This window comes from Colobus angolensis, unplaced genomic scaffold (genome assembly GCF_000951035.1).
Source record: "Colobus angolensis palliatus isolate OR3802 unplaced genomic scaffold, Cang.pa_1.0 Scaffold103, whole genome shotgun sequence".
Taxonomy (NCBI): Eukaryota; Metazoa; Chordata; class Mammalia; order Primates; family Cercopithecidae; genus Colobus; species Colobus angolensis.
The window spans coordinates 1147839-1173893 of NW_012111253.1; the positions used below are offsets into that span (position 1 = coordinate 1147839).

At 37.8% G+C, this 26055-nt stretch overlaps 1 protein-coding gene across 4 annotated transcripts in view; it reads right to left on the reverse strand.

Moving 5' to 3' along the window:
- Positions 1-26055, reverse strand: part of PTBP3 (polypyrimidine tract binding protein 3) — a 117411-nt gene that overhangs the window by 63514 nt on the left and 27842 nt on the right. For 2 of the 4 annotated variants that reach the window (XM_011941795.1, XM_011941782.1), the window contains one exon: positions 17967-18042. In XM_011941795.1, the coding sequence (XP_011797185.1) occupies positions 17967-17991 (25 nt within the window). In that variant the 5' untranslated portion in view covers positions 17992-18042. Of the gene's footprint in view, positions 1-17957; positions 18045-26055 lie in introns of those variants that run through there. The other 2 variants (XM_011941790.1, XM_011941802.1) reach the window with 2 other exon arrangements.

Here is a 26055-nt window from a genome sequence, read left to right on the forward strand (position 1 = left end):
TGTTTTTTTTTACAGCTTTACTGAACTAGCCGGGATTTTCTGTCTGCAACATGTTGAATAGAATCAACGAGACTGGGCATCCTTGCCTTGTTCTTGATATTAAGGAAAAGGCATTATCTTACACTATCGAGTATAATAATGCTAGCTGTAGTTTCATACCTTTATCAGGTTGAAAATGTTCCCTTCTATTCCTAGTTGGCTAACAATTTTATCACAAAAGGAGTTGAATTCTTTCAAATGCCTTCTCCAGATCTCTTTTAAGATGAACAGATTTTATTTTGTATTCTGTTACACTGATTTTCAAATGTAAGCACTTTGTAGAAACCCTACTTGGTCATGACACATGTACCATGATTTTTTTTTCTCACTCTTCATACATGTGTGTGTATGTGTGTGTGTGTGTGTATACATATTCAATTTTATATATACAATTGAATGTGATTTTTTTTTTAGTTTAGAGATCACTAGTTATAAGAGAGATATGACAATCATTTGAAAGATTTCAGAACTTCATTATTTCAGAAATAATGAAAATTATTTCCATGATGAGAGATTTCAGTGGGATGGGCAGGTTCATGTTGATGCCATTTCAGTGACGATTTATTTCAGTCTACATACTTTCCAAGATGTCTAAATAAGAAAAAATCCTTGTTGCTAGGCACAGTGGCAAGTACCTGTAGTCTCAGCTACTGAGGAGACTGAGGTGGGGTAAGATCACTCGAGGAAGAGTTTAAGACCAGGCTGGGCAACATACCAAGACCCCGTTCTCTAATAAAAATTATTAATACATAATCTCTATCTTTTAGAATTACTTTAGTGCCTCCATATTTTGGGAGTACAACTTTATCTCCAACTTTCATACTCACTGGTTGAATCTCTCCATTCTTTCCTTCAGAGCCCAATCCAACAGCTACCAACTATCGCTTACAATACTTTTCCTTGAGAATTTTCTGGAAGCATAATGCCTGTGGTTTTAGCTGTACTCTTTTCAACCAACATTCAAACAGCAGAAGAAACTTACTAAATGCTTGTCCTGCCACGATTTCCACCGCTGCAGCTTATACTCTGTTCTCACACTGCTACCACAAGGAAAAACCCGACTTCAATATCTTGCTTAACATTTTTATGTCAATATTCATGAAAGATATTAATCTGTAGTTTTCTTTAGCTGCAGTAGCGTAATACTGGCCTCCTAAGAAGAAGTGGAAAGTGTTCCCACTTCCTTTATATGCTGCACAGTCTGTGTAGGATTGGTATTATTTACTCCTTATATGTCTGATAGACTTAATCAATAAAGCCATATGGGACCGTACTTTTCAATAACTAATATGACTTTTTAAAACAGCTATACGGCTTTTTCTGAGTTTTCTATTCCTTTTGCATCAGTTTGATAATTTGTGTCTTTCAAAGAATTTGTCCACTTCATCTAAAGAATGAAATTTATTAGCTTAAAATTTCATAATATTCACTTAATCTACTTAGTCTGCTAAGGCTACCATACAAAATACCACAGACTGGGTGGCTTAAACAAGAAAAATTTATGGAGGTTAAAAGCCCAAGATCACGGGTTCCTGCCTCAGCATCCCGAGTAGCTGGGACTACAGGCGCCCATCACCTCGCCTGGCTCATTTTTTGTATTTTTCAGTAGAGACGGGGTTTCACCATGTTAGCCAGGATGGTCTCGATCTCCTGACCTTGTGATCCGCCCATCTCGGCCTCCTAAAGTGCTGGGATTACAGACTTGAGCCACCACGCCCGGCCTCAAATGAAAACTCTTTACAGTCTCTTCTGAATTATGAAAGAAGACACATATTAATTCTATACCTAAAATAAACTGACTTTTTGAGAGGACATTATTTTGACTAGCCTCCTGCACTACACCCCAGCAGATCAGTCCAAATTAAAATGGAGGTGAGGGCTCTTCCTGTCTTACAAACAGCTGCCTATTTGCTGGGTGACTTTTCACAGTGTCCTCATACAGCCAGAAAAGAGGACGTGCAAGCAAACTCTCTAGTGTCTCTAAGGACTCTAATCCCCTCATGAGGATGCCACCCACCTTCATGATGTAATCTAAACATTATTTCCCAAAGGTTTAAATACCAGCTCTAAATACCATCACATAGCGAGTTAGAGCTTCAACATACCAATTCTGGGAGGTTACAAACATTCAGTCAATAGTAACATCCTTCTAATGACTGTAGAATCATTTGGCAATTTGTATCTTTTATTTTTTTAAGTCTACTTAGATGTATTATTATTAATTTTATTTACCACATAAACAACTACTGGTTTCATTAATTTTTCTCTACTGTTTTCTGTCACTGACTTTTGCTTTCATCTTTAATATTTCCTCTTTTCTATCTACTTGTAGGGTTTAACATGTTCTTTTTCTTCTAGTTATAGCTGGAAGCGTAGATGATTCACTTTAGACATTTTTTCTTTTCTAATATAAACATTTAAAACTATGTATTTCCTTGTAAGAACAACTCTAGTGGAATCCCACAAATTTCATTAAGGTTTCATTTCATTTCTGTTCAAAATACCTTCTAATATCCCTTGTGACAACTTCTTTGATCAATGGGTTATGTTTTTCTTTTTTCTTTTATTTTTCTTTTTTTACTATTTGGTAAATGTTCCCCCCAAATATTTGAAGATCTTGCTTTTCTGATTTCTAATAGAATTCTAATGAAGTCAGATAATTTACATGATTTTAATCACTGTTTAAAGAACAAAACTTATTTTAGGACCCAGAATACAGCCTGCCTATCTTGGTGATATGGTTTGGCTGTGTCCCCACCCAAATCTCATCTCAAATTGTAATCCCATAATCCTGATGTTGTCGAGGTAGGGAGCTGGTGGGAGGTGATTGGATCATGGGGGTGGTTTCCCCCATGCTGTTCTTGTGCTAGTGAGGGAGTTCTCACAAGATCTGATGGTTGTATAAGTGTGTGAGAGTTTCTCTTTCACACTCCCTCTAACCTGCCACCATGTGAGACTTGCCTGCTTCCCATTCTGCCATAATTGCAAATTTCCTGAGGCCTTGCCTGTCATGTGAAACTATGAGTTAATTAAACCTCTTTTCTTTATAAATTATCCGATCTCAGCAGCTCTTTATAGCACTGGGAGAACAGACTAATACAGTAAATTGGTATTGGTACAATGGGATACTGCTATAAAGATACCTGAAAATATGAAAGTGACTTTAGAACTGGTAACGGGCAGAGGTTGGAACAGTTTGGAGGGCTCAGAAGACAGGAAGATGTGGGAAACTTTGGAACTTCCTAGAGAATTGTTGAATACTTTTGAGCAAAATGCTGACAGTGATATGGACAACGAAGTCCAGGCTGAGGTGGTCTCGGATAGAGATGAGGAACTCACTGGGAACTGGAACCAAGGATACTCTTGCAATGCTTTAGCAAAGAGACTGGTGGCATTTTGCCCCACCCTAGAGATCTGTGGAACTCGGAACTTAAGAGAGACGATTTAGGGTATCTGGCAGAAGAAATTTCTGAATAGCAAAGTGTTCAACAGGTGGTAGAGCATAAAGGGTTGGAAAATTTGCAGCCTGACCATGTGGTAGAAAAGAAAAACCCATTTTCTGGGGAGAAATTCAAGTTGGCTGCAGAAATTTGCATAAGTAATCAGTAGTCAAAAGTAGTCAAATGTTAATCACCAAGACAATATGGAAAATGTCTCCAGGGCATGTCAGAGATCTTCATAGCATTCCCTCCCATCACAGGCCTGGAGGCCTAGGAGGAAACAATGGTTTCACGGGCTGGCCTGGGCCCTGCTGCTCTGTGCAGCTTTGGAACATGGTGCCCTGCATTCCAGCTGCTCTAGCTCCAGTAGTGGCTAAAAGGGACCAAGGTACAGCTCAACCGTTGCTTCAGAGGGTACAAGCCCCAAGCCTTGGTAGCTTCCACATGGTGTTGGGTCTGCAGGTGAGCAGAAGATAAGAGTTGAGCTTTGGGAACCTCCCAGATTTCAGAGGATGTATGGAAATACCTGGATGCCCAGGCAGAATTCTGCTGCAGGGGTGGAGCCCTCACGGAGACATTCTACTAGGGCAGTGCAGAAGGGAAATGTGGGGTTGAAGCCCAAACACAGTGCTGAGGCACTGTGCCTAGTGGAGCTGTGAGAAGAGGGCCACTGTACTCCAGATCTCAGAATGGTAGATCCATTGACGACTTGCACCATGCACTTGGAAAAGCCACAGGTAACTCAACACCAGCTGCTGGCACTCAACACAGCCACAGGGCTGAATCCTGCAAAGCCACAGGGGTGGAGATGCCCAAGGCCTTGGAAGCCCATTCTCTGCAAAAGGATGCCCTAGATGTGAGATGTGGGGTCAAAGGAGATTATTTTGGAGCCTTAAGATTTAATGACTGGCTAGACATGGTGGCTCATGCCTATAATCTCAGCACTTGGGAAAGCCGAGGCAGGCAGATCACTTGAGGCCAGGAGTTCGAGACCAGCCTGGCCAACATGACAAAACCCCATGTCTGCTAATAGTACAAAAATTAGCCAAGCATGATGATGTGCACCTGTAGTCCCAACTACTCAGGAGGCTGAGGTGGGAGAATCACTTGAACCCACGAGGTGTAGGCTGCAGTGTACCAAGATCGTGTCACTGCATTCCAGCCTGGGCAACAGAGCGAGAATCCATCTCAGAAAACAAAACAAAAAACAATAACAAAAAAAAACAAGATTTAATGACTGCCCCACTGAATTTTGGACCTGCTCGGGAGCCTATGGCCCTTTCGTTTTGGTCACTTTCTCCCATTTCAAATGAGAGCATTCATCCAGTGCCTGTACCCCTGTTGTATCTCAGAACTAACTGACTTGCTTTTGATTTTATAGGCTCATAAGCAGAAGGGACTTGCCTTATCTCAGATTAGACTTTGGACTTGGACTTTTGGGTTAATGTTGGAATAATTACCACTTTGGGGCACTGCTGGAAGGCATGATTGGTTTTGAAACAGAAAAAGGATGTGAGATCTGGGAGGGGCCAGGGGCAAAATAATATGGTTTCACTCTGTGTTTCCACCAAATCTTATCTGGAATTGTAATCATGATGATTCCCATGTGTTGAGGGAGAGACCTGGTGGGATGTGGATAAATTATGGGGGTGGTTTCCCCCATGCTCTTCTTGTGATAGTGAGCCAGTTCTCACAAGATATGATGGTTATGTAAGCGTTTGGCAGTTCCTCCTTCACTCTCTCTCACCTGTCGCCATGTAAGACTTTGCCTGCTTCCCCTTCTGCCATAATTATAAGTTTCCTGAGGCCTCCCCAGCCACAGGAACTGTGACACAATTAAGCCTCTTTTCTTTTCTTTTTTTTTTTTTGAGACGGAGTCTCGCTCTGTCGCCCAGGCTGGAGTGCAGTGGCCGGATCTCAGCTCACTGCAAGCTCCGCCTCCCGGGTTTACGCCATTCTCCTGCTTCAGCCTCCCGAGTAGCTGGGACTACAGGCGCCCGCCGCCTCGCCCGGCTAGTTTTTTTTTTGTATTTTTTTGGTAGAGACGGGGTTTCACTGTGTTAGCTAGGATGGTCTCGATCTCCTGACCTCGTGATCCGCCCGTCTCGGCCTCCCAAAGTGCTGGGATTACAGGCTTGAGCCACCGCGCCCAGCCAAGCCTCTTTTCTTTATAATTATGCAGTCTCAGGCAGTTGTTTACAGCAGTGTGAGAAAGGACTAATACAACTGGTGACTACTTTATATGAACTTGAAAATAAAGTGTATTATTCTGGTGTTGGGAAGATTGTTCTACATTGTCAATTAGATCAAGCTGGTTTAAAATGTCTGTATTAGGGATCTACCAACTTTCTCTTAAACAGGCACATAAATATTTCAGACGTTGTGGGCCACAGGATCTCTGTCAGAACTACTCAACTGTGCAGTTATGGCATGAAAACAGCTATAAACAAATCACATAACTGTGTTCAAATACAATTTTATGTATGGATACAGAAATTTGAATTTCACAAAAGTTTTGTGTGTCATTTAATCTTATCCTTTAGTATTTTTCACCATTTAAAATTTTAAAAACCACTCTTAGCTAATGGGAAATTTAAAAGTGGTCAGTGCAATGGATTTGACCCACAGGTAAGAACTTGCCAATCCCTGTTCTATACTTTTACTGATTTTCTGTCTACTATACTATCAATTACTGAGAGAGGAGTGCTATCTCTAAATATACTTGAAGATTTATCTATTTCTCTTTCATTCTATTAGTTTTCACTTTACATATTTTGCAACTATGTAATTAAACAGATCTATATTTAGATTATGTTTACTCAATAATTGACCTCTTCATCATTATGAAATGTCTCTCTTTATCCCTGGTAATATTCTTTTGCCCAAAGTCAATTTTTCCTGATATTAGTATAGCTAGCTACTCCAACATTTTTATGATTAATGTTTGCATATATTTTCTTTCCCAACCTTTGGCTTTCTACCTGAGATTTCATATTTAAAATGGGTTTCTTATGCACATCAAATAACTCGGTCTTCCCTCCATCTAAACAATCTGCCTTTTAATTGATTTTTTATCCCATTCCCACTTCATATAATTATTAACATGGTTGGGTTTAGAAGTCCACCATCTTGTTATTTCTTCTATTTGTCCCATTTATTTTTTATTTCCTTTTTCCCTAGCTTCCATTGGATTTTATTTTTTGGTATTCTATTTCATTTACATTATATGCTATCCCTTTTTATTTTTATTTTTTTTAAGTGATTGCTCTGGAGTAGACAATATACATCTTTATCACAGACTACCTTCAAACAATATTAAAACACCTCAGTACCCTGTAAGAACCTTTCAAAGTATATGTCTCTTTCCCTCAAGCTATCCTTTGTGGTACTGTTGTGTATTTTGCTTTTCCCATGTCATAACCCCCAAAAATATATTATCTTGCTTTAAATAGTCAATAATCTTTTAAATTAACAACAAAAAGGAGGGAAAAGTCATATATCCACATATTTATCATGTTGTATAAAACCCAGGTTTCTAACTGGTATCATTTTCCTCATGATATTTCCCTTACCATTTTATGAAATGGAAGTCTGCTGCTAACAAATGCTCTCAGCTCTTGTGTGCCTGAAAGAAGATTTTAACTTCATTTCTAAATTTCATATAGAATTCCAGTTTTTTTTTTTCCAGCACTCTAATGATGTTTCATTGTCTTCTGGCTTGCACCGTATCAGGTAAGAAATCTCTCTCCTCATTCTAATCTTTGTTCTTTTGAAGGAAAAGTGGTTCCCCCAACCCCTGCCTGCTCTGGCTACTTTTAAGATTTACTCTGCATTCCTGGTTTCCAGCAATTTAATTATGATAAGCCTGGGTGTGGTTTCCGTTGTGTTTATCCTGCTTAAGGTTCACTGAACTTCTTGATAAGAGGGTTTATGTTTTCCAACACATATGGAAAATTTGGGATAATTTCTTGAGATGTATTTCTGCTCTCTGCCCCAACCATTTTTTTCCGCAACTTCAGTATACATATGTACGTTTAGACTGCTTGATTTTGTCCAGAGGTTACTTAGGCTCTGTTCACTTCTTTTCCAGTTTTTTTCTTTTGTTTTGATTTTTGAGACAGAGTCTTGCTTTTCTGCCCAGAATGGAGTGAAGTGGTACGATCTCAGCTCACTCTAACCTTTGCCCCTGGGGTTCAAGCAATTCTCCTGCCTCAGTAGAATTCAAGCAATTCTCCTCCTCCCAAGTAGCTGAGATTGCTCGTGCATGCCACCACGCCCAGCTAATTTTTATATTTTTAGTAGAGAAGGGGTTTCGCCATGTTGGTCAGGATGATCTCAAACTCCTGACCTCAGGTGATCCACCCGCCTTGACCTCCCAAAGTGCAAGGATTACAGGGGTAAGCCACCACACTCAGTCTTCAGTTTTTTCTGTCTGTGTGCTTTAGTTTCATTTGCTATCTTCAAATTCACTGATGTTTTCTTCTGTAGAATGTAACATGCTATGAATGCCATTATGTATTTTTTTCAGGTGTCTTATTTTTAACCTCTTTAAGTTCTATTTGATTTTTTCTCCTTCCTATGCTCGTATTTTCCTTTAAATACTTGAACATACTTTTAGTAACTGTTTCAAAGTGCACAGCTGATAATTCCATCATCTCTGTAATTTTCTAGGTTTGTTTCTGTTGATTGATTTTTCACTTGTTTGTGGGTCACATTTTTGTGGTTCCTAACATGTCTGGCAATTGGATGTTCCACATTATGAGCACCAGAATTTGTTATTCTGTTGTTTTGTTATATTTGTTATTTCTTCTAAAGTGTTAGACTTCATTTTTAGAAAAATATAAGTTACTTTCAGATCAGCTACACTGTTTTGGAGCTTGTTTTTAAGTTTCATTAGGGTGGATTTGAATTCGCCTTCATGCTGGAGCTAATTCAGTCCTACTGTCAAGGTGTCAGGTGCCTTAAGTGTGCTTCAAGTATTCAACAAGGACTCTCTATTGTAGTTGGCTATCACTCAAATATCTCTCCCAGTCCTGTGTGAGTCCTGGAAAGTTAAGCTTATAGCTCTCTGGTTGTTCTCTGCCTACCTCACAGGCATATGTGCTGTGCATATGTGGCTTAATAATATTCAACAACAGATTCAAAGGTATTATTTCTGAAGCACTTTTTCTACATAGGCCCTTCTCTCTCATAATCCACTCCCATACCTCCCAGGTGACTCAATCTTCCCAAACTTCAATCTCTCTCTTCAACTCAGCAAATGTACCATGTCTGCTTGGTTCCCCCAACTCCCATAGTATAGAAAGAAAGCCAGGGTGACAACAGGGTTACCTCAATTGTTTCCCTTCTGAGACCACAATCCTGTTGTACTTGTTGCCCACTGTCTAAAAACAACTGACAGTAAATCCAGTCCCAGTTACTCTATCATGGTTGAGTGTAAAAATCTACAGATCTTTCACGAATTAGAAAAATTAAATCACAAAATTTATATGGGTGAGCATTAAGACTGCAGGTGAGTTTTCTTTAAACTTATTAATTCTTATAGCAGCTTTAAGGTATTGCTTATTTGATGGATTTAAGAATTATTTATCAAGTACGGAGATCAGCGTTCACAATTCTTCACATGCCTTTATTTAAAGCAATTTGAATGCATTTCTTGCTATGAAAAGCCAAGTACTCAAATTAACTGATCAGACAAACTAGTGCTTATTATTAAATCATAGCATTCAATACCAGTGGCAGAGAATGCAAATTTGTTTTCCAATATTTGTTTTCTACGTAAAACCACCTATTTTTAGCTAAGCACATGCCTGTCAGAAAAAAGAACTACATTCTTAGCTTCCTAAGTAGCTAGGTGTGGCTGTGAGACTACGAAAACAGGATGTAAACAAAAATGACACGTGCTGCTTTTCCCTTAAGTGTCTTCATAAGGAGGGGGTATGTTCTTTTCTCTTTTCTTTGCACGAGTTCCAATAACTTCTAGGATCATTTGCTAAATCTGAAAATAGACACCATTTACCTTGGAGCACTGACTACTTCAGAACTTGTTGAATGTGATGAAAACAAATTTGTCTTCTATATTGCTCATACCATCAATGTAGCCAAATTTAATACTGAGTTCTTTAAAAATAGGTCATTAAAGTTTGATTTGATTAAAAAAGAAAACTAGCTATTTGCAAAGCAAAAGAGCATATTAACAGTTTATAAGTATTTTGGTAAACAAAAGTTCCAGGAGGCCAGGCGCCGTGGCTCACATCTATAATCCCAACACTTTGGAAGGCCGAGACAGGAGAATTGTTTGAGCCCAGAAGTTTGCGGCCAACCTGGGGAACACAGGGAGACCCAGACTCTACAAAAAAATTTAAAAATTAGCTGGATGTGATGGCATGTGCCCATGGTCCCAGCTACTTGAGAGGCTGGGGTGGGAGGAACTCTTGAACCTGGGAGGTCGAGGCTATAGTGAGCTGTGATTACGTGATTATGTGATTACATCTACACACATATAATACTTACTGTTTGTGTGTATATATACACATATATATATAAATACAAATTATTCAGTTTGTTAGCAGTGGTTTCCTGCTTAGGAATATTATTAACTCATATCATCTTTATTTGTAAATCAATTAGATTTCTTTAACATTCAGCTTCGTAAGACTTCAATAATTATATATACAATGGTTTCAAAAGAAGAGACTTCTTAATCTGAGAAAAAAATGTTAACATTAATCAATTTGCAGATGATTGAAGTACATTTCTAATAAGATGCAAAAAATGGTAGCCATTAAGCGAAAAACATGAAGTATACTACATGAAAAGGTCTGTTTAACAAAAGCCGCCATTAAGTATAAATTTGTAAATTATAGTGTCAGAGGGTATCTGCATACATGTATAACAAAGTATTCATATTCAGAATATATTAAAAAAAAGTTAAAAAGGCAAACAACCCAATAGAAAAACAGGCAAAAGATCAGAGTAGCCACTTCATTTAAAAGTATCCAAATGATCAGTAAGCATATGAAAATATAATCAATTTCATTAATATTTATGCAAACAAAAGTCACAATGAACTATCAATATATGCTTACCAGAACAACTAAAATTAAAAATACACAATATCGGCCAGGCATGGTGGCTCACACTTGTATTACCAGCACTTTGGGAAGCCAAGGTGGACAGATCACTTGAGGTCAAGAGTTCGAGACCAGGCTGGCCAACATGGTAAAACCCTGTCTCTACTGAACATATAAAAATTAGCCAGGTGTAGTGGCACGTGCCTGTAATCCCAGCTACTCAGGAGCCTGAGACATGTGGATCTCTTGAACCCAAGAGGCAGAGGTTGCAGTGAGCTGAGACCATGCCACTGCATTCTAGCCTGAGTGACAAAGTGAGACCGTCTTAAAAAAATATATATATATATACACACACACACACACACACACACACACACAAAATTAAGTATTGGCAAAGTTCTGGAATAACTAAACTGACATAATTTCTGGTAAGAGTATAAAATCATTTTTGAAAATTAGTAGACTCTACTAAAGATAAGCACCTGCACATCCTAGGACCCAACACTTCCACTTCTAGACACATACTCAAGTAAAACGCACACATTTGTCCATGAAAAGATATGTCAAGAATATCCATAAATGTGGCCAGGTACAGTGGCTCACACCTATAATCCCAGTACTTTGGGAGGCTGAGGTGAACAGATCACCTGAGGTCAGGAGTTTGAGATCAGCCTGGCCAACATGGTGAAATCCCATTTCTACTAAAAATACAAAAATTAGCTGGACATGGTGGCAGGCGCCTGCAGTCCCAGCTACTCAGGAGGCTGAGGCAGGAAAATCACTTCAACCTAGGAGGCAGAGGTTGCAGTGAGCCAAGATCGTGCCATTGCACTCCAGACTGGGCGACAAGAGCAAAACTCTGTCTCCAAAAAACCAGAAAAGAAAAGATATCCATGTTCATGGACTGGAAGACTTGAAATTGTTTAAATGTCTATAATATACAAAGTGATCTACAGGATCAATGCAATCCCTATCAAAATCCCAATGGCATTTTTGCAGAGAAAAAAAAAAATCCTGACATTCATATAGAATCACAAAGGACCCCAAATAGCCAAAGCAAACTTAAGAAAAACAAGGCTGAAGGCCTCACATTTCCTAACTTCTATACATTACAAAGCAATAGTAATTCAAACAGTATGTTACTGACATAAAGACAAACATATAGACCAATGGAACAGACCAGAGAACCCAGAAATAAACTCTCACTTACATGTTCAAATGATCTTCAACAAAGATGCCAAGGCTACACGATAGGAAAAGAACAGTTTCTTCCACATACGGTGCTGGTAAAATGTATATCCACATTTATAAAGAATGAAATTGACCCTTACTTTACACCACATAAAAAAAAATATAACTCAAAATGAAATTAAAGGCCTAGACATAAGACCTGAAACTATAAAAGACATAGAAGAGACAAAGGTTCATGACAGTGGATTTGGCAAAGATTTCTTGGATATAACACCAAATGCACAAGCAACAAAAGAAAACATGAACAAATGGTGCTAATATCAAACTCAAAACCCTCTGCACAGCAAGGGAATAACAGAGTAAAAAGGCAATGAAAGAAATGGGAGAAAGAAATTGTAAACCACATATGTGATGGGGGGTTAATATTCAGAATACATAAAGAGCTATTACAACTCAACAACAATAAAAACCGCCCAATCATAAACTAGGAAAATTGAAGTCTGGGGACAGGGCTTATCCCAGAGGAAATTTTAAAATTAGTAAAACAAAACAAAAAATAGGTAAAGGACTAGAATAGATATTTCTCCGAAGAAGATATACGAATAGCCAACAAGCACAAGAAAAGATGTTCAGCATCACTAATCATCAGGGAAATACAAATCAAAACCACATATCAAGTCACATCTGTTAGGATGGCCATTATTTGAAAAAATGTAAAACCCAAAAAATAAGTATTGACAAGGATGTGGAAAAACTGAAACCCTTGTGTACTACTGGTGGGAATAATGGTGCAGCCACTATGAAGCACAGTATGATGATTCCTCAAAATAATAAAAAACAGAATTACCATATGATCCAGCAATCTCACTTCTGGTATAACCAGAAGAATTAAAAACAGGATCTCAAAGAGATATGTGCACACCATGTTCATTGCAGCATTACTCACAATAGCACAATAGCTAAGAGGTGGAAGCAACCTAAATGCCCATGGACAGATGAATGGTTAAATAAAATGTGGTAGATACATACAATTATTCACCCTACAAAAAAAGGGAAACCCTTTCATCTACTGCAACAAATGAACCTTGAGGACACTATGCTAAGTGAAATAAGCCAATCACAAAAAGAAAAATGCTGCATGATTCCATTTATATGAGGTATCTAAAATAGCCAAACTCTTGGAAACAGAAAGCAGAATGGGCTAGAAAAGGAAGAGTTGCTGCTAAATGGATAGAGTTTCAGTTTTGTTAAGATGAAAAAATTCTAGCGATCTGTTGTACAACAATGTTCCTATAGTTAACATTACTACACTGTATACTCAAAAATGTACAAGATGGTAAATTTGGTATTTTTGACCAAAATGAGAGAGCGCACACAAGCAAATGCAATGAAACACATAAAAAGGGAATATTCATAGCAACACTATGTATAAAATGGAAATAATTCGAATGTCCATCAATAGAATAAAATACTATATAGAAATGAGAAGAATGAAAGGGGCAATACACAACAAGGGTTACTCTCACAAGCATAATGTTGAATGAAAGAAACCAGACAGGAAGGAGGATATAGTATATTTATTGGCTTATTCATATAAAGTTTAAAAACACAAAAAACTAACTTATGATGTTAGAAGTCAGGCTAATGAATACACTTGGAAAGAAGAAATGAATGAAAAAGGAAAGAAAGACTCCTGCGAGTATTAGCAATGTTCTATTTCTTGCTCTGGATGCTGATTATATGGTATATGTATTTCATGATATTATGGTAACAGTAATACTAACCAATTAGAGTACAAAAAGAAAGAAATGAAGTATTTTATTAATATAGCTCTAAAAATTATAAACATACACAAAATACAGTATATATGTGGTTGCACGAATATGTGAGAGTGTCCCCTTCGATATCTCTATTCTCCTTCCCTTGTAAAGTTATAGAACTCCCTCAATTATGATTAGACAGGGAACACCAGAATAAAGACTAATTTCCTAGACCCTTCACCCTCGCCCCCTTGAAGCTGATGTGTCGAGTGACGAAGTTCTAGCTAACAGAATGAGAAAAAAGTGCAACTTCTCGGTCTTGTCCCTATAAGGGACTCAGCCTCCACTTCTCATCTCTCACCCTTAGAGTGTAATTTTCATCATTACGGTCTAAGATGGATGAAAAAGTTCAGCTTCAACTGTCCTTGTTACCCTTCCTGTGGGTACGATGGAGAGAGTGTACTATTTTAGATCTTGAGAAGGTAGTCATGTTGAGGATAAAAGAACAACAAAAGAGAAAAAGTCTGGTCCCCAACACAATTCAAGAAACTAAGCGAGCCCGTAACTACTTACCCAGACTTCAGAAGAACTTAGAAATAAACTTAAATCTGTATTTTTAGGTTTGTATTACAGTTCTATTAGCCATCTAACCTGCATCTGAATATAGCATATCGAAATAATACCCCATGACCAAGTTGGTTTATTCCAGGCATGCAAGAATGGGTCAACATCAGGAAATTGTATTTCACTACATTAAAAAATGAATGGAGACCAAATCTTACAATAAACAGAAGCACAAAAGATGATGGTAACATTTATAGCGATCGATAATAAAAACTAAGTAAAATAGAAAAAGAAGAAAATGATTAAAGTATGAAGAAGGATTATTATCAAAACCCGGCAAGGTACAGTGGCTCATGCCTGTAATCCCAGCACTTTAGGAGGCCGAGGAAGGAGGGCTGATTGATCCCAGGAGTTTGAGACCAGCCTATGGGCAACATAGTAAGGCCCTGTCTCTACAGAAAATAAAAAATTAGCTGGGTGTGGTGGCACACGCCTGTAGTCCCAGCTACTTGAGAGGCTGAGCTGAGAGGACTGCCTGAACCCAGGAGGTTGAGGCTACAGTGAGCCGTGTTTGGGACACTGGACTCCAGGCTAGGCAACAGACCAAGACCCTGTTTGAAAAACAAACCAAAACAAAAAAACCCAACCGCAAACATTATGTTAAAAGATTAAATAATAAAGTCACCTCCACTGCAATTAAAAACAAGACAAAGATAATCACAATTACCACTATTATTCAACTCATTTACGGAGGTTCCACTGAATATATAACAAGTTAACAAAATAATCCATTTTTTTATATACTCGAAATTATCTTTATTTGAAGACACATCATTGAATAACTGCAAAATTCAAAAACTAATAAAAAATTACTAAGACATTTTAAAGTTAGTAGACACAAAATAAATATTCAAAAATCAACAGGTCTTCTCTGTACTCCAGTATCCCGTTAAAAATGAAAATAGGAAAGAAAAATTCCCACCCAATAAGAGCAAAAATACTAAATTTCGTTTAGTTGTATATAACATTTGAAGTAATAGTTACTTAAGAAGTTAATCTCAGGCTCATGCCTGTAATCCCAGCACTCTGGGAAGCCAAGGCGGGTGGATTACTCGAGATCAGGAGTTCAAGACCAACCTGGCCAACATAGTGAAACCCTGTCTCTACTAAAAATACAAAAATTAGTCCAGCATGGTGGCAGGCACCTATAATCCCAGGTACTCGGAGGCCGAGTCAGGACAACCTCTTGAAACCAGGAAACGGTGGTTAGTGTAAGCAGACACTGCACCACTGCACTCCAGCCTGGGCGAGACAGAGCAAGACTCAGTCTCAAAAGAGAAAAAAGAAGAAGTTAATCTCTTGCTCACATGAAAAGTCTAAATGTAGGAATTCCAGATCTGGAATGGTGACAAAGTTATCAGGCTCTAGCTGTCTCTGTTACAGATGCCTGTCATTCCCATCATCATCTAAGAAGCAGGAACACCCACAGGCAATAAGATTGGAGGGGAAAAAAGGAAAAACTGTGTACCCATGCAGAGATGCCCTGAAAGTTTCATACTACACTTCCACTTATACCTTGTCAGGACTTAATTACATGACCACATCTAGCTATAAGGAAGAACAGAAAAGTAGTAGTTTCATCTGGGTAACAATGTGCCAGACAAAAATTGAGGATCTGTTGGAAAAAAAAAAAAAATGAAAGAATAGCATTGGGGAACACAATAAACAATCTCTGTTATTAATTCCTAAGATTAGATTTTAAAAGAAAAGTATATGACTTATATGGAAAAGTGTGGAACTTTTTCAAAATTGTCAATGGACATAAAATAGAACCTAAAAACACTGAATCATAGGTCACATTCCTAAACGGAAAGATAATACCACAAAATGATCGACATTTCACATTAACATATAACTCTAACATAATTCTTATCAGAATCCCTAAGATACTGTAGATAAAGGTTTGGGGAAGAAGGATTCTTTGTTTTAGAACCAGATCAAGCTTGTCCAACATGCCAGCCTGTGCACAGCATGCAGCCCAGGACAGCTTTGAATGTGGCCCAACACAAATTCGTAAACTTTCTTAAAACGTTTTAAGATTGTTTTGTGATGTGTTTTTTAGCTCATTGGCTGTCGTTAATGTTAGCATATTTTATGTGTGGCCCAAGAGAATTCTTCTTTCAATGTGGCTCAGGGAAGCTAAAAGATTGGATGCCACTGAACTGGATGAAATTTAAAGTTCACATGGAAAAAGACATGTCCACATTAAGCTAAGAGAATTTTTTAAAACAACACCTAAACAGAATTTTAGTGTTAGGTGACAGAATCAGATGTTAATTTTACAACACCTAAATAGAATGACTGTTAAGTCCTAGTTTGCCTGAGGCTGTCACAATTTCATATCATTGTTCTACTATCCTGTATGCTTTAACGCCTTCATTTTTAAAAAGAATTATTATTAACAGTTACATTAAAATAAGCTAGAATGAGCTTAGTAGATCTAGTTCTTTTCATTCTATCTCTATACTTGTTCACTTTCCTGAACATCTACGTTCCCATGGTCCCAAACACCATATAAATTCCGGATCTGGAAAGGGAGGTCCATTTATCCCTAACTCCCTACAACTCCAAAAACATCTGGATAAAGAAACCCTCCCTTCTCTGAAACTCTCCATGCCCATGGCTTCAGCTGTCAACTGTGTATGATACTACCAAATTTCCTTCATGATGTTGAAACCAGGAACCCACTGCCTATCTGTCATTTCCATTTGAGTGTTCAACAGGAACCTCAAACTCAATATATACAAATCTGAACCTGCTGTGTTGTTCAACTCCGTTCTTCCTACATATGAATAGAAATGAATGGCACAACCATTCATTACCATTCATCTATCCAATAATCCAAGTCCACATCCAAAACCTGGAAATCAATGATGAAATCCCTTATTCAAACATTCAATTAATCATCAATTACTATCAATTTTATCTTCTATAAGTTATTCAATTTTCTTCATCACACTACCATTGCCACAGTGCCAGTTACCATCCTTTATTAGGATTATAGCAATAGCCTCTTCACTGCTCACTCTCTTTCCAGTACTGCACTCCTTCAATTCACTTTACAGCCACTACATTTCAAGAACATTTATTTTTAAATCATGTGGTACCTTATGGTAGGTAAATTACTTCAATTTTTAGAACGTATTGTCTTATACTTTAATACTTCTATTCCAAGTCCATCATCACTCAAAACAATTGTTTTTTGCTTTTTGTTTTCGAGACGGAGTCTCACTCTGTCCCCTAGAGGCTGAGTGCAATGGCACATCTCGGCTCCCTGCAACCTCCACTTCCCAGGTTCAAGCAATCCTCCCTACCTCAGCCTCCTGAGTAGCTGGGATTACAGGTTCCTGCCACCACACCCAGGTAAGTTTTGTATTTTTAGTAGAGACAGGGCTTCGCCATGTTGGCCGGGCTGGTCTTGAACTCCCAACCTCAGGTGATCAGCCAGCCTTGGCCCCTCAAAGTGCTGGGGATTACAGGTGTGAGCCACCATGCCCAACCTCAACACAAGTTTTATATCTAGCTCTTTCACTCAATAGTTCTGGGTCACCAACATATTGCCAGTCTTTTTATCAAAATTATGTAACACAAAGAACATCAATCAAAAAAAGAATCATCAAATTAGATCCAAACGAATCCTTAAAATTTCAGAGGTATAACTAGTGATTTCATCTATGTAAACAGTATATAGTACTTTACTGAAACAAATTTTAGAGTCTGTTATAAGCAGTGGCACTTCAACATAAGATAAGCAAAATAAGAACACTGTAAAAAAATTTTGAAACCCATGGAAAGAAAACATTTAAAAAAAAAAAAAACAAAAAACTCACCATACACACCTGCAGAAGGAGTAGAACTATTCATGGTAAAAGGTCCGTTAATGATGCCAGAAGAAAGAAGCTCATCAGATCCCCGCTGAAAAGCAAAACCAATGTTTGGTTAATAAACCAAGCTTTAGATAATGGTCCATATTTACTACTAAAAGTATTAAAAGCTAATAATATTACTTCATCTTTGTACGAAGACAACAAAGAGGGAACTCCTCAAGAATCACAAAATCAAAAGGTTGGAAATGAACTGCATAGCAAGAAAAAATTACTGCAAATCCACAACTATATTGTTAGTTATTTAAAAAACACAACTGCCACCACAGAAATGGGGGCATAATCTTGAAATTCTTTCTAACCAAACCCTGGTTTCCAAAATGTAACATCTGAAACTGCCACACCATATTTAGGGGGTTGCATTATGATATTGTTTTTGTAGCATACATTTATATCCAAATAGTTTGTACAGTCCTCCCTAAGAATCCTGACTTTTCAATACCAATGTATTTTTTTAAGGAGAAAATAAAATTCATTTCCATATTGGCCAAATTCTTTATAATCAATAACTTTTTATCCATTAATCCTCAAAATGATCTTTAATACAGACTACTTCTTAAAAAACTGTTTAAGTAATTTACTCTTTTTTTCAGGTAAGAGTTTTGATCAACTTCCAAAACCGAACTGGCAACACTAAAAAGTAAGTCAGAGAAGTCTTTTCATTGTAACGTAAGATCTATCACCAACAATTACAAGATTACTTTTAGGAAGGACAATAAATACTGTGTACAAAGTTAAAACCAACCTATTTTAAACAATACTATCGGTTTAGCTTGGTCAATTTTTAAGAACAAGTGTTTTGATCCACTGGATAATAAAAATAATCCCCAAACAATCCTACAAATATTAGAACAGTAAGTGCTACACCATATATTTAAGTGTAGCTGCCACTTCTGTAGGGAACAACTTCAGCCTTTGCTGAAGAAAGACAAACCACCAATATATCTACATAATAGAAATACAATTATTTAAACAAGTCCTGTATTAAATATCCAGAAATTACTCCCTTTGGATATTTCACCAGAAATTTATAGTAACATCCCGGAACAAGAAGAAGGGATTAAGCAAGCAGGATCAAAGAAAACTGAAAATCTCAACTCCCAGAAAAACCAAGATTAAGGCCTCACTTAAAGCACAGGTCTTCCTAATAATAGCTGAGATGTAGATATTATCAGGTTACATATGATAATTAACAGATTTTGTGGTTTGCTGGCTATCTGCAGGTAGAGAAAGATACATTTTCGCAGCTTTAAATGTATTAATAGTAAAAATTAAAACTTACTCGACATGATTTTTATATGAGGAATTTGGTTAAATGCATTACTAACAGATGTATCTTCCACACATATGAGATAGCATCAGTATGTTTCTATCTATACATCAAGTTAATATAATCTTAAAAACCACTTGAGGATGGTCACCTTAGCTCTTCAGAGATTTGCAGTAATGTATTTTTTCAAGAATAACAAAAAGCACAAGTATAAAGCAAAAATACTGACAAGCTAGATAATATTAAAATTAACAATTTTATTTAACAAAAGACATCATTAGGAGAATAAACAGACAAGTCATGGAATAAGAAGATATCTGCAATACATAAAACCAACAAAGGGTTTATATCCAGAACGTAATAAGGAAAAGATAAAAGGAAAAACAAGACACTAGAATTCAGTAAGAAAAAGCCAAGATAACCAAAAAATGACAAAAGACTTGAACAGCCATCTCACAAAGTGGTGGACTATGTTACCGTTCCAGAGTATTTGTACCCTCTCCTTTTCCTGAACAAGAATTATTCACCCCCGACCATGGTCATGTGACTTGCAATGCCTCCAGTGGGAGGAGTATAACTCCCTCCCCCACTGACAATGAACACAATTTTGTAATATCCTTTGGGCAATGGAACATGAATGGACATGACCTATACTTAATCCAAACAGTAATTTCAAAGATATCAGTCATTTCTGCCAGTTTTTTCTCTTTCCCTCTGAAATAAGAGCATATCTCAGATAGGAGGTACTCTTTCAGCCTGATTCTCAGAATAACAAGTATAGCTCCGTAACAGCTACCACCATTGTAAGTGAACAAGAAATAAATGTTTTCTTAAACCACATATAAATGACTAATACCATATCCAATCAAACATAAGATATTTGACCGCATCCTCATTGGTCATCAGGGAAATGCAAGTTAAAACCACCATGAAATACTATAATATTAAAAAGATTGACAATATGATGTTAGTAATAATGTGGAGTAACAAAAACTCTTACATGGGAGCTAAGTATAACTTAGTGGGAGTGTAAACTGGTACCACTTGGAAAACTGCCTGATCCAATCTACTAAAGCCAAATATATGAATATACTAGGATCCCTATATAGTCTACTCCGATGCATAAACCCCAAGATATTGCCTGCTTGTGTGCACCTAGACATGTCAGATTGTCTTCAGCAGCATTATTTGTACTCGTCAAACTGGAAACAACTAAATGCCATCAACTGTAGAATAGCTGAGTAAATGTTTGTAAATGCATGCAATGACTATACAACAAGAATGAACTACAGCTCCACACAACATAAACAAATATCACAAACCTAAAAAGTCAGTCACGGCCGGGCGCGGTGGCTCACACCTGTAATCCCAGCATTTTGGGAGGCCGAGGTGGGCAGATCACAAGGTCAGGAGATCAAGACCATCCTGTCTAACATGGTGAAACCCCACCTCTACTAAAAATACAAAAAATTAGCCGGGCCTGGTGGCGGGCACCTGTAGTCCCAGCTACTCAGGAGGCTGAGGCAGGAGAATGGCATGGCAGGAGAATGGCATGAACCCGGAAGGCACATGTTGCAGTGAGCCAAGATCATGCCAATGCACTGTAGCCTGGACGATGAAGCGAGACTCTGTCTCAAAAAAAAAAAAAAAAGTCAGTCACAAAGAATACATGCTATATTGTTGCATTTATATAGGGTACAAAAAGCTGGGCACAGTGGCTCACACCTGTATTCCCAGCACTTTGGGAGGAAAAGGAGGGAGGATCACTTAAGGTCAAGAGTTCAAGACCAACCTGGGAAACACAGGGAGACCCCATATCTTTTAAATAAAAATTAAAAAAAAAAAAAAAAGGATTATCAAAAGCAAAAGCACAAATGACAAAAAATAAACGGAACTGAACTTTGTCAAATACAACAACTTTTGCATTTCAAAGAACATCATTGAGAGAATAAAAAGACAACACGGAGAATGGAAGAAAGTATTTGCAAATCACGTATCTCACAAGAAATTGGTACCTAGAACACCTAAGAACCCTTAAGCGCAACAATAAAAAAAGACAACCCATTGGATTTGAAAAGGTATTTCTCCAAAGAAGGCCAGTAAGTACATGAAAAGATGCTCAACCTAATTAGTCATTAAGGAAATGCAAATCAAAAGCCACTTCAAGGAAAAATTAAGACCATGATACTACCACTTAACTATCAGAACAGCTAAAATAAAAAGTTACAATATCAAATGCAGACCAGGATGTGGAAAAAATGGATCTCTCATACACTGCTGGGAGCAATGTAAAATGGTACAGACATTCTGGAAAGTAGTTTGGTGTTTTCTTAAAAAAAACCTAAACATACGCGTAGCAATCTCAAAAGATAATATGCTCTACGATTTCACCTACAGTATTCTCAAAATGACAAAAATCATAGAGATGGAAAACAGATTAGCGGTTGCCAGGAGGTAAAGATGGTTGGGCGGAGGTGGTAGGTATGATTATATACGGCACCATAAGGAGATCTTTGTGGTGATGGATTAGTTCTGTATCTTGACTGTGATGGTAGTTATGTGAATCCACATATGCAATAAAATCAAATAGAACTATATACAGGCACTGTGCCAATACCAATGCTCCTGTTTTGATGGTGTACTATAATTACATAAGATGTGAACAGTGGAGGAAACTTTGTGAGGGACACACAGGACCTTTCTGTAGTATCTTTACCACTTGTCATGCATCTCTAATTGTTTGAAAAGTTTAATAAAATTAAAATTAAAAAATAAAATATAGGATAACAGGTACTTCATTCTGAGCCAAGGGATTCCTACTGGCTTGAGAGTCTTGCTGTCTTAGAACAGTCATCACTAACACCTGTGTTCAACTCTGCCACAGCCCGCTGACACAGATCATTCTCAACACCGTGCCTCTGTACAACAGTGGTCCAGAAGGCATCCCTTCAAAGATAAGCAGAACAAAAAGAAAAGAAAGAAATATTACAAAAGATAGATAACATACACCAGAAACTATACAAATTTCAATTGACAGCAAATAGCTTTTTGTAAAATGAAAGAGAAAAAATTGACCTAATACCCTCTCTAAAACAAAACTATAAAGGGATACAACAGCTCAAGGGAAAGGCAAATAAGAAATCTAACAAAAGAGTTAAAGGAAAAATAGGTGAGAAAAAAGAAAAGGCAGTATCTTGAAAGTCAAACTTTTGAGAAGTCAAAAGCACAAACACCTTTCTACCATCCAAACAAGTTACCTGCTGTGAGGAACCAACTCTTTTCATATTTTTGACATAAAAAAACTAGTAAGAAGAAATGTACAGGAAAGCACTTTCTTAGAAACACCTGAGATTACCAGAAAGGCAACTAGAGGAGGTGTCAAACTGTTAACACAGGCCCCAGATAAGGGCTAAGAATCCCAAAAGCTGACTATAGTCTTCTTTTTTTTTTTTTCTTTTGAAACAAGGTCTTGCTCTGTCACCCAGGCTGGAGTACAGTGACACGATCTTAGCTCACTGCAACCTCCACCTCCTGGGTTCCAATGATTCTCATGCCTCAGCCTCCTGAGCAGCTAGGATTACAGATGTCTACCACAACACCCAGATAATTTTTGTATTTTTAGTAGACACGAGGTTTCACCGTGTTGGTCAGGCTGGTATCGAACTCCTGACCTCAAGTGATCTGCCCACCTCGGCCTTCTAAAGTGCTAGGACTACAGGTGTGAGCCACCACGCATGGCCTGACTATATTCTTCTTAATGCACACATGCCATTTCAGTTTCAATTTGACAGGGAAGTAAGTTACGCATATTTTTTTCTATTTTTATCTCATTCAATAAACTGTTACCTGGTTTCCTACCAAATAAATCTCCAATCAACCATTAATGTGAAATTATTCCATTGGTTACTGAATCAAGTCTAAACACCTGTGATGGCAATGAAACGCTCTCTCTAATCTGGATCTCTTCCTCACAGTAACACTCCCCTGTCATGTAATTTTCTCCAATAAATCATACTTATTCTGCATCTTTTTATGCCATTCTCCTGCTTCAAACACTATCGCTTTGCTACATATCCAATCCTATCTACTAGTCACAGATAAAATGGCACCAATCCTTAAGAATTTTTCTATCCCAAGTGAAAAGGTTCAACTTAATTTTTACCATCTTTCAACATTAAAATGTGTATGGTTCTAGAATTTTAGTTCAGTTCACATAATATATTATTCCTATGTTTATAATTATCAATATCATAATTTTGTCAAATATATACACAAAGTTCTCAGATACCTTGAGGTCTATTTGTGCCTTTATACTGTATTATACTAGCCTATAGCAGAGTATCAAGTACAAGATTAACAGCCTTCTGCCTTGGCTACTCAATACAATCACATGGGCAGCTAAAAAATAAATACTACAGGCTGGGTGCAGTGGCTCATGCCTGTAATCCCAGCACTTTGGGAGGCTGAGGCAGGCAGATCAAGACCAGCCTGACCAATATGGTGAAATCCCATCTCTACTAAAAATACAAAAATTAGCCAGGTGTGGTGGTGTGCACCTGTAGTCCCAGCTACTGGGGAGGCTGAGGCAGGAGTATCGCTTGAACCTGGGATGCAGAGGTTGCACTAAGCCAAGATCACACCACTACCCTCCAGCCTGGGCAACAGAGCAAGACTCTGTCTCAATCAACCAATCAATACTACAGGCTGGGCACAGTGGCTCATGCCTGTAATCTCAGCACTTTGGGAGGCCAAGGCAGGTGGATCACCTGAGGTCGGGAGTTTGAGACCAGCCTAACCAACACAGTGAAACCCCATCTCTACTAAAAATACAAAAATTAGCCAGGTATGGTGTTGCATGCCTGTAATCTCCACTACTCAGAAGGCTGAGGCACAAGAATCACTTGAACCCAGAAGGCGGAGGTTGCAGTGAGCTGAGAGTACACCACTGCACTACAGCCTGGGCAACAGAGTCAGACTGTCTCAAGAGGGGGAAAAAAAAAGTATCCATTTTTAGTACCAGAGTCCATACCTTCTTTGTATAGAATTGTACAGGACATTTATTAAAGTCTCACTTATGGTTAACCTTTGAGAAAAAGAATAAAGCATGTATCTGCCTATGCATTTGAATTTTTCCTGTAGAACACTGTGATGAGATTTGTTTAGAGAAAAAAAAGCAAAAATTTTCACTGTAACCACCTTATTTAAGCATCTTTGCCTACTTATCCAGTTATCTCAGAATATATCTATGAATATGAAATAGCTGGATATTTCATTTTGATAAGTCATTTATCTTAATACGTATTTTACCAAGTTATAATATGAATCTATGCTCTGCTTTATTATCCTTTTAGCTGATAAGCTTTCTCCATGTTGTTAGTCTGTCACTATTCATTTACTTATTTTGTGAGACAGAGTCTCGCCCTGTCGCTCAGGCTGGACTGCAGTGGGATGATCATAGTTCACTGCAGCCTCAACCTTCCAGGTCAAGCAATCCTCACACCTTAACCTCCCATGTATCTAGGACTAGAGGCATGCATCACTTTGCCTAGCTGATTTTTTAATTTTTATAGACAGAAAAAAATTTTTTATTATATTTTGCTCTACTGATTGATCGTTTATTTTTATTTTTTTGTAGACTCTTGCAATTTTACCCAGGTTGCATCACAATTATTTTTAGTAGATTATTATAATTTTATAATAACATCCTTAACTACTCCCCTATTTTAAATTATAGTGTTTTGTCTATTATTACATAATTTATATCAGTAAATCTTCAATATAGCATTTTTTTCAGAATATTCGGAAGTGAAACAGACAACTTTTGTTTTTTGAAGAAAAGGTAAAACTACAAGAAACCTCAAATTCCTACAGCAAAATGTAGGGTAACTTCAAGTTACTACTGCACTACAAATGATGACTAAGAAGCATTTTTATTTCTACAGGAGTCTTTCAAATACTGTTAAAATTAGCAAATGACTGCCTCATTTTAATATGGCCCACAGTTTGTGTAGTAAAAAACTTACCTTGCCCAGAGAAAGGTGTGGCTTTTGCCCTTTCCTTCTTGGAGGTAATCTCTAAGTCCTTGAAATATCATGCCTGAGGACTGCTTTTTGTTTGTTTGTTTCTGCCTGGCGGCCTTGGGTCACCAGACAGTCATAGGGTAAGGAACAGCCGTGCCAGAAAGATGGATAATGTGATTTAGGGTAGGAGCTTTGGGTCACACCTGAAGGGGCTGGAAACTAGCCTGAAATCAGCCTCGTGAACAATAAATTATTTAGGCCTACATAATAGTGTTCCAACAAAAACTGTAAACACCAAGGATCCAGTGAGTTTCCCTGGTTGGTAATACTCCATGCCTACTGTCACACACTGATGCTGGGGAAGTAATGTGTCCATGGAGCGGGGATCACGGTACTTCCCAGGACCCTGCCTTAGGCATTTCTTCCCTAGGCTTGATTTTAATCTGTGTCCTTTCCCTGTAGCAAACTATGCTGGGAGTATAAGTGCTTTCAGTGACTTCCGTGAGTCTTTCTAGCAAATTATTGAACCTGTGGGTAGCTTTGGGAATCCCCTACACTTGCAACTGGTGTCAGATGTAAGGGCAGTCTTGCGTGGACCTTGTCTCAAAACATCACAGTTGGCCTAATTCTTCACATGCTTAAATAAATATAACAAAATTATTAATTTGCTTAATATTTCTTACACTTTTTTTTTTTTTTTTTTGAGACAAGGTCTCACTCTGTCACCCAGGCTGAAGTGCGGTGCACAGCTCAC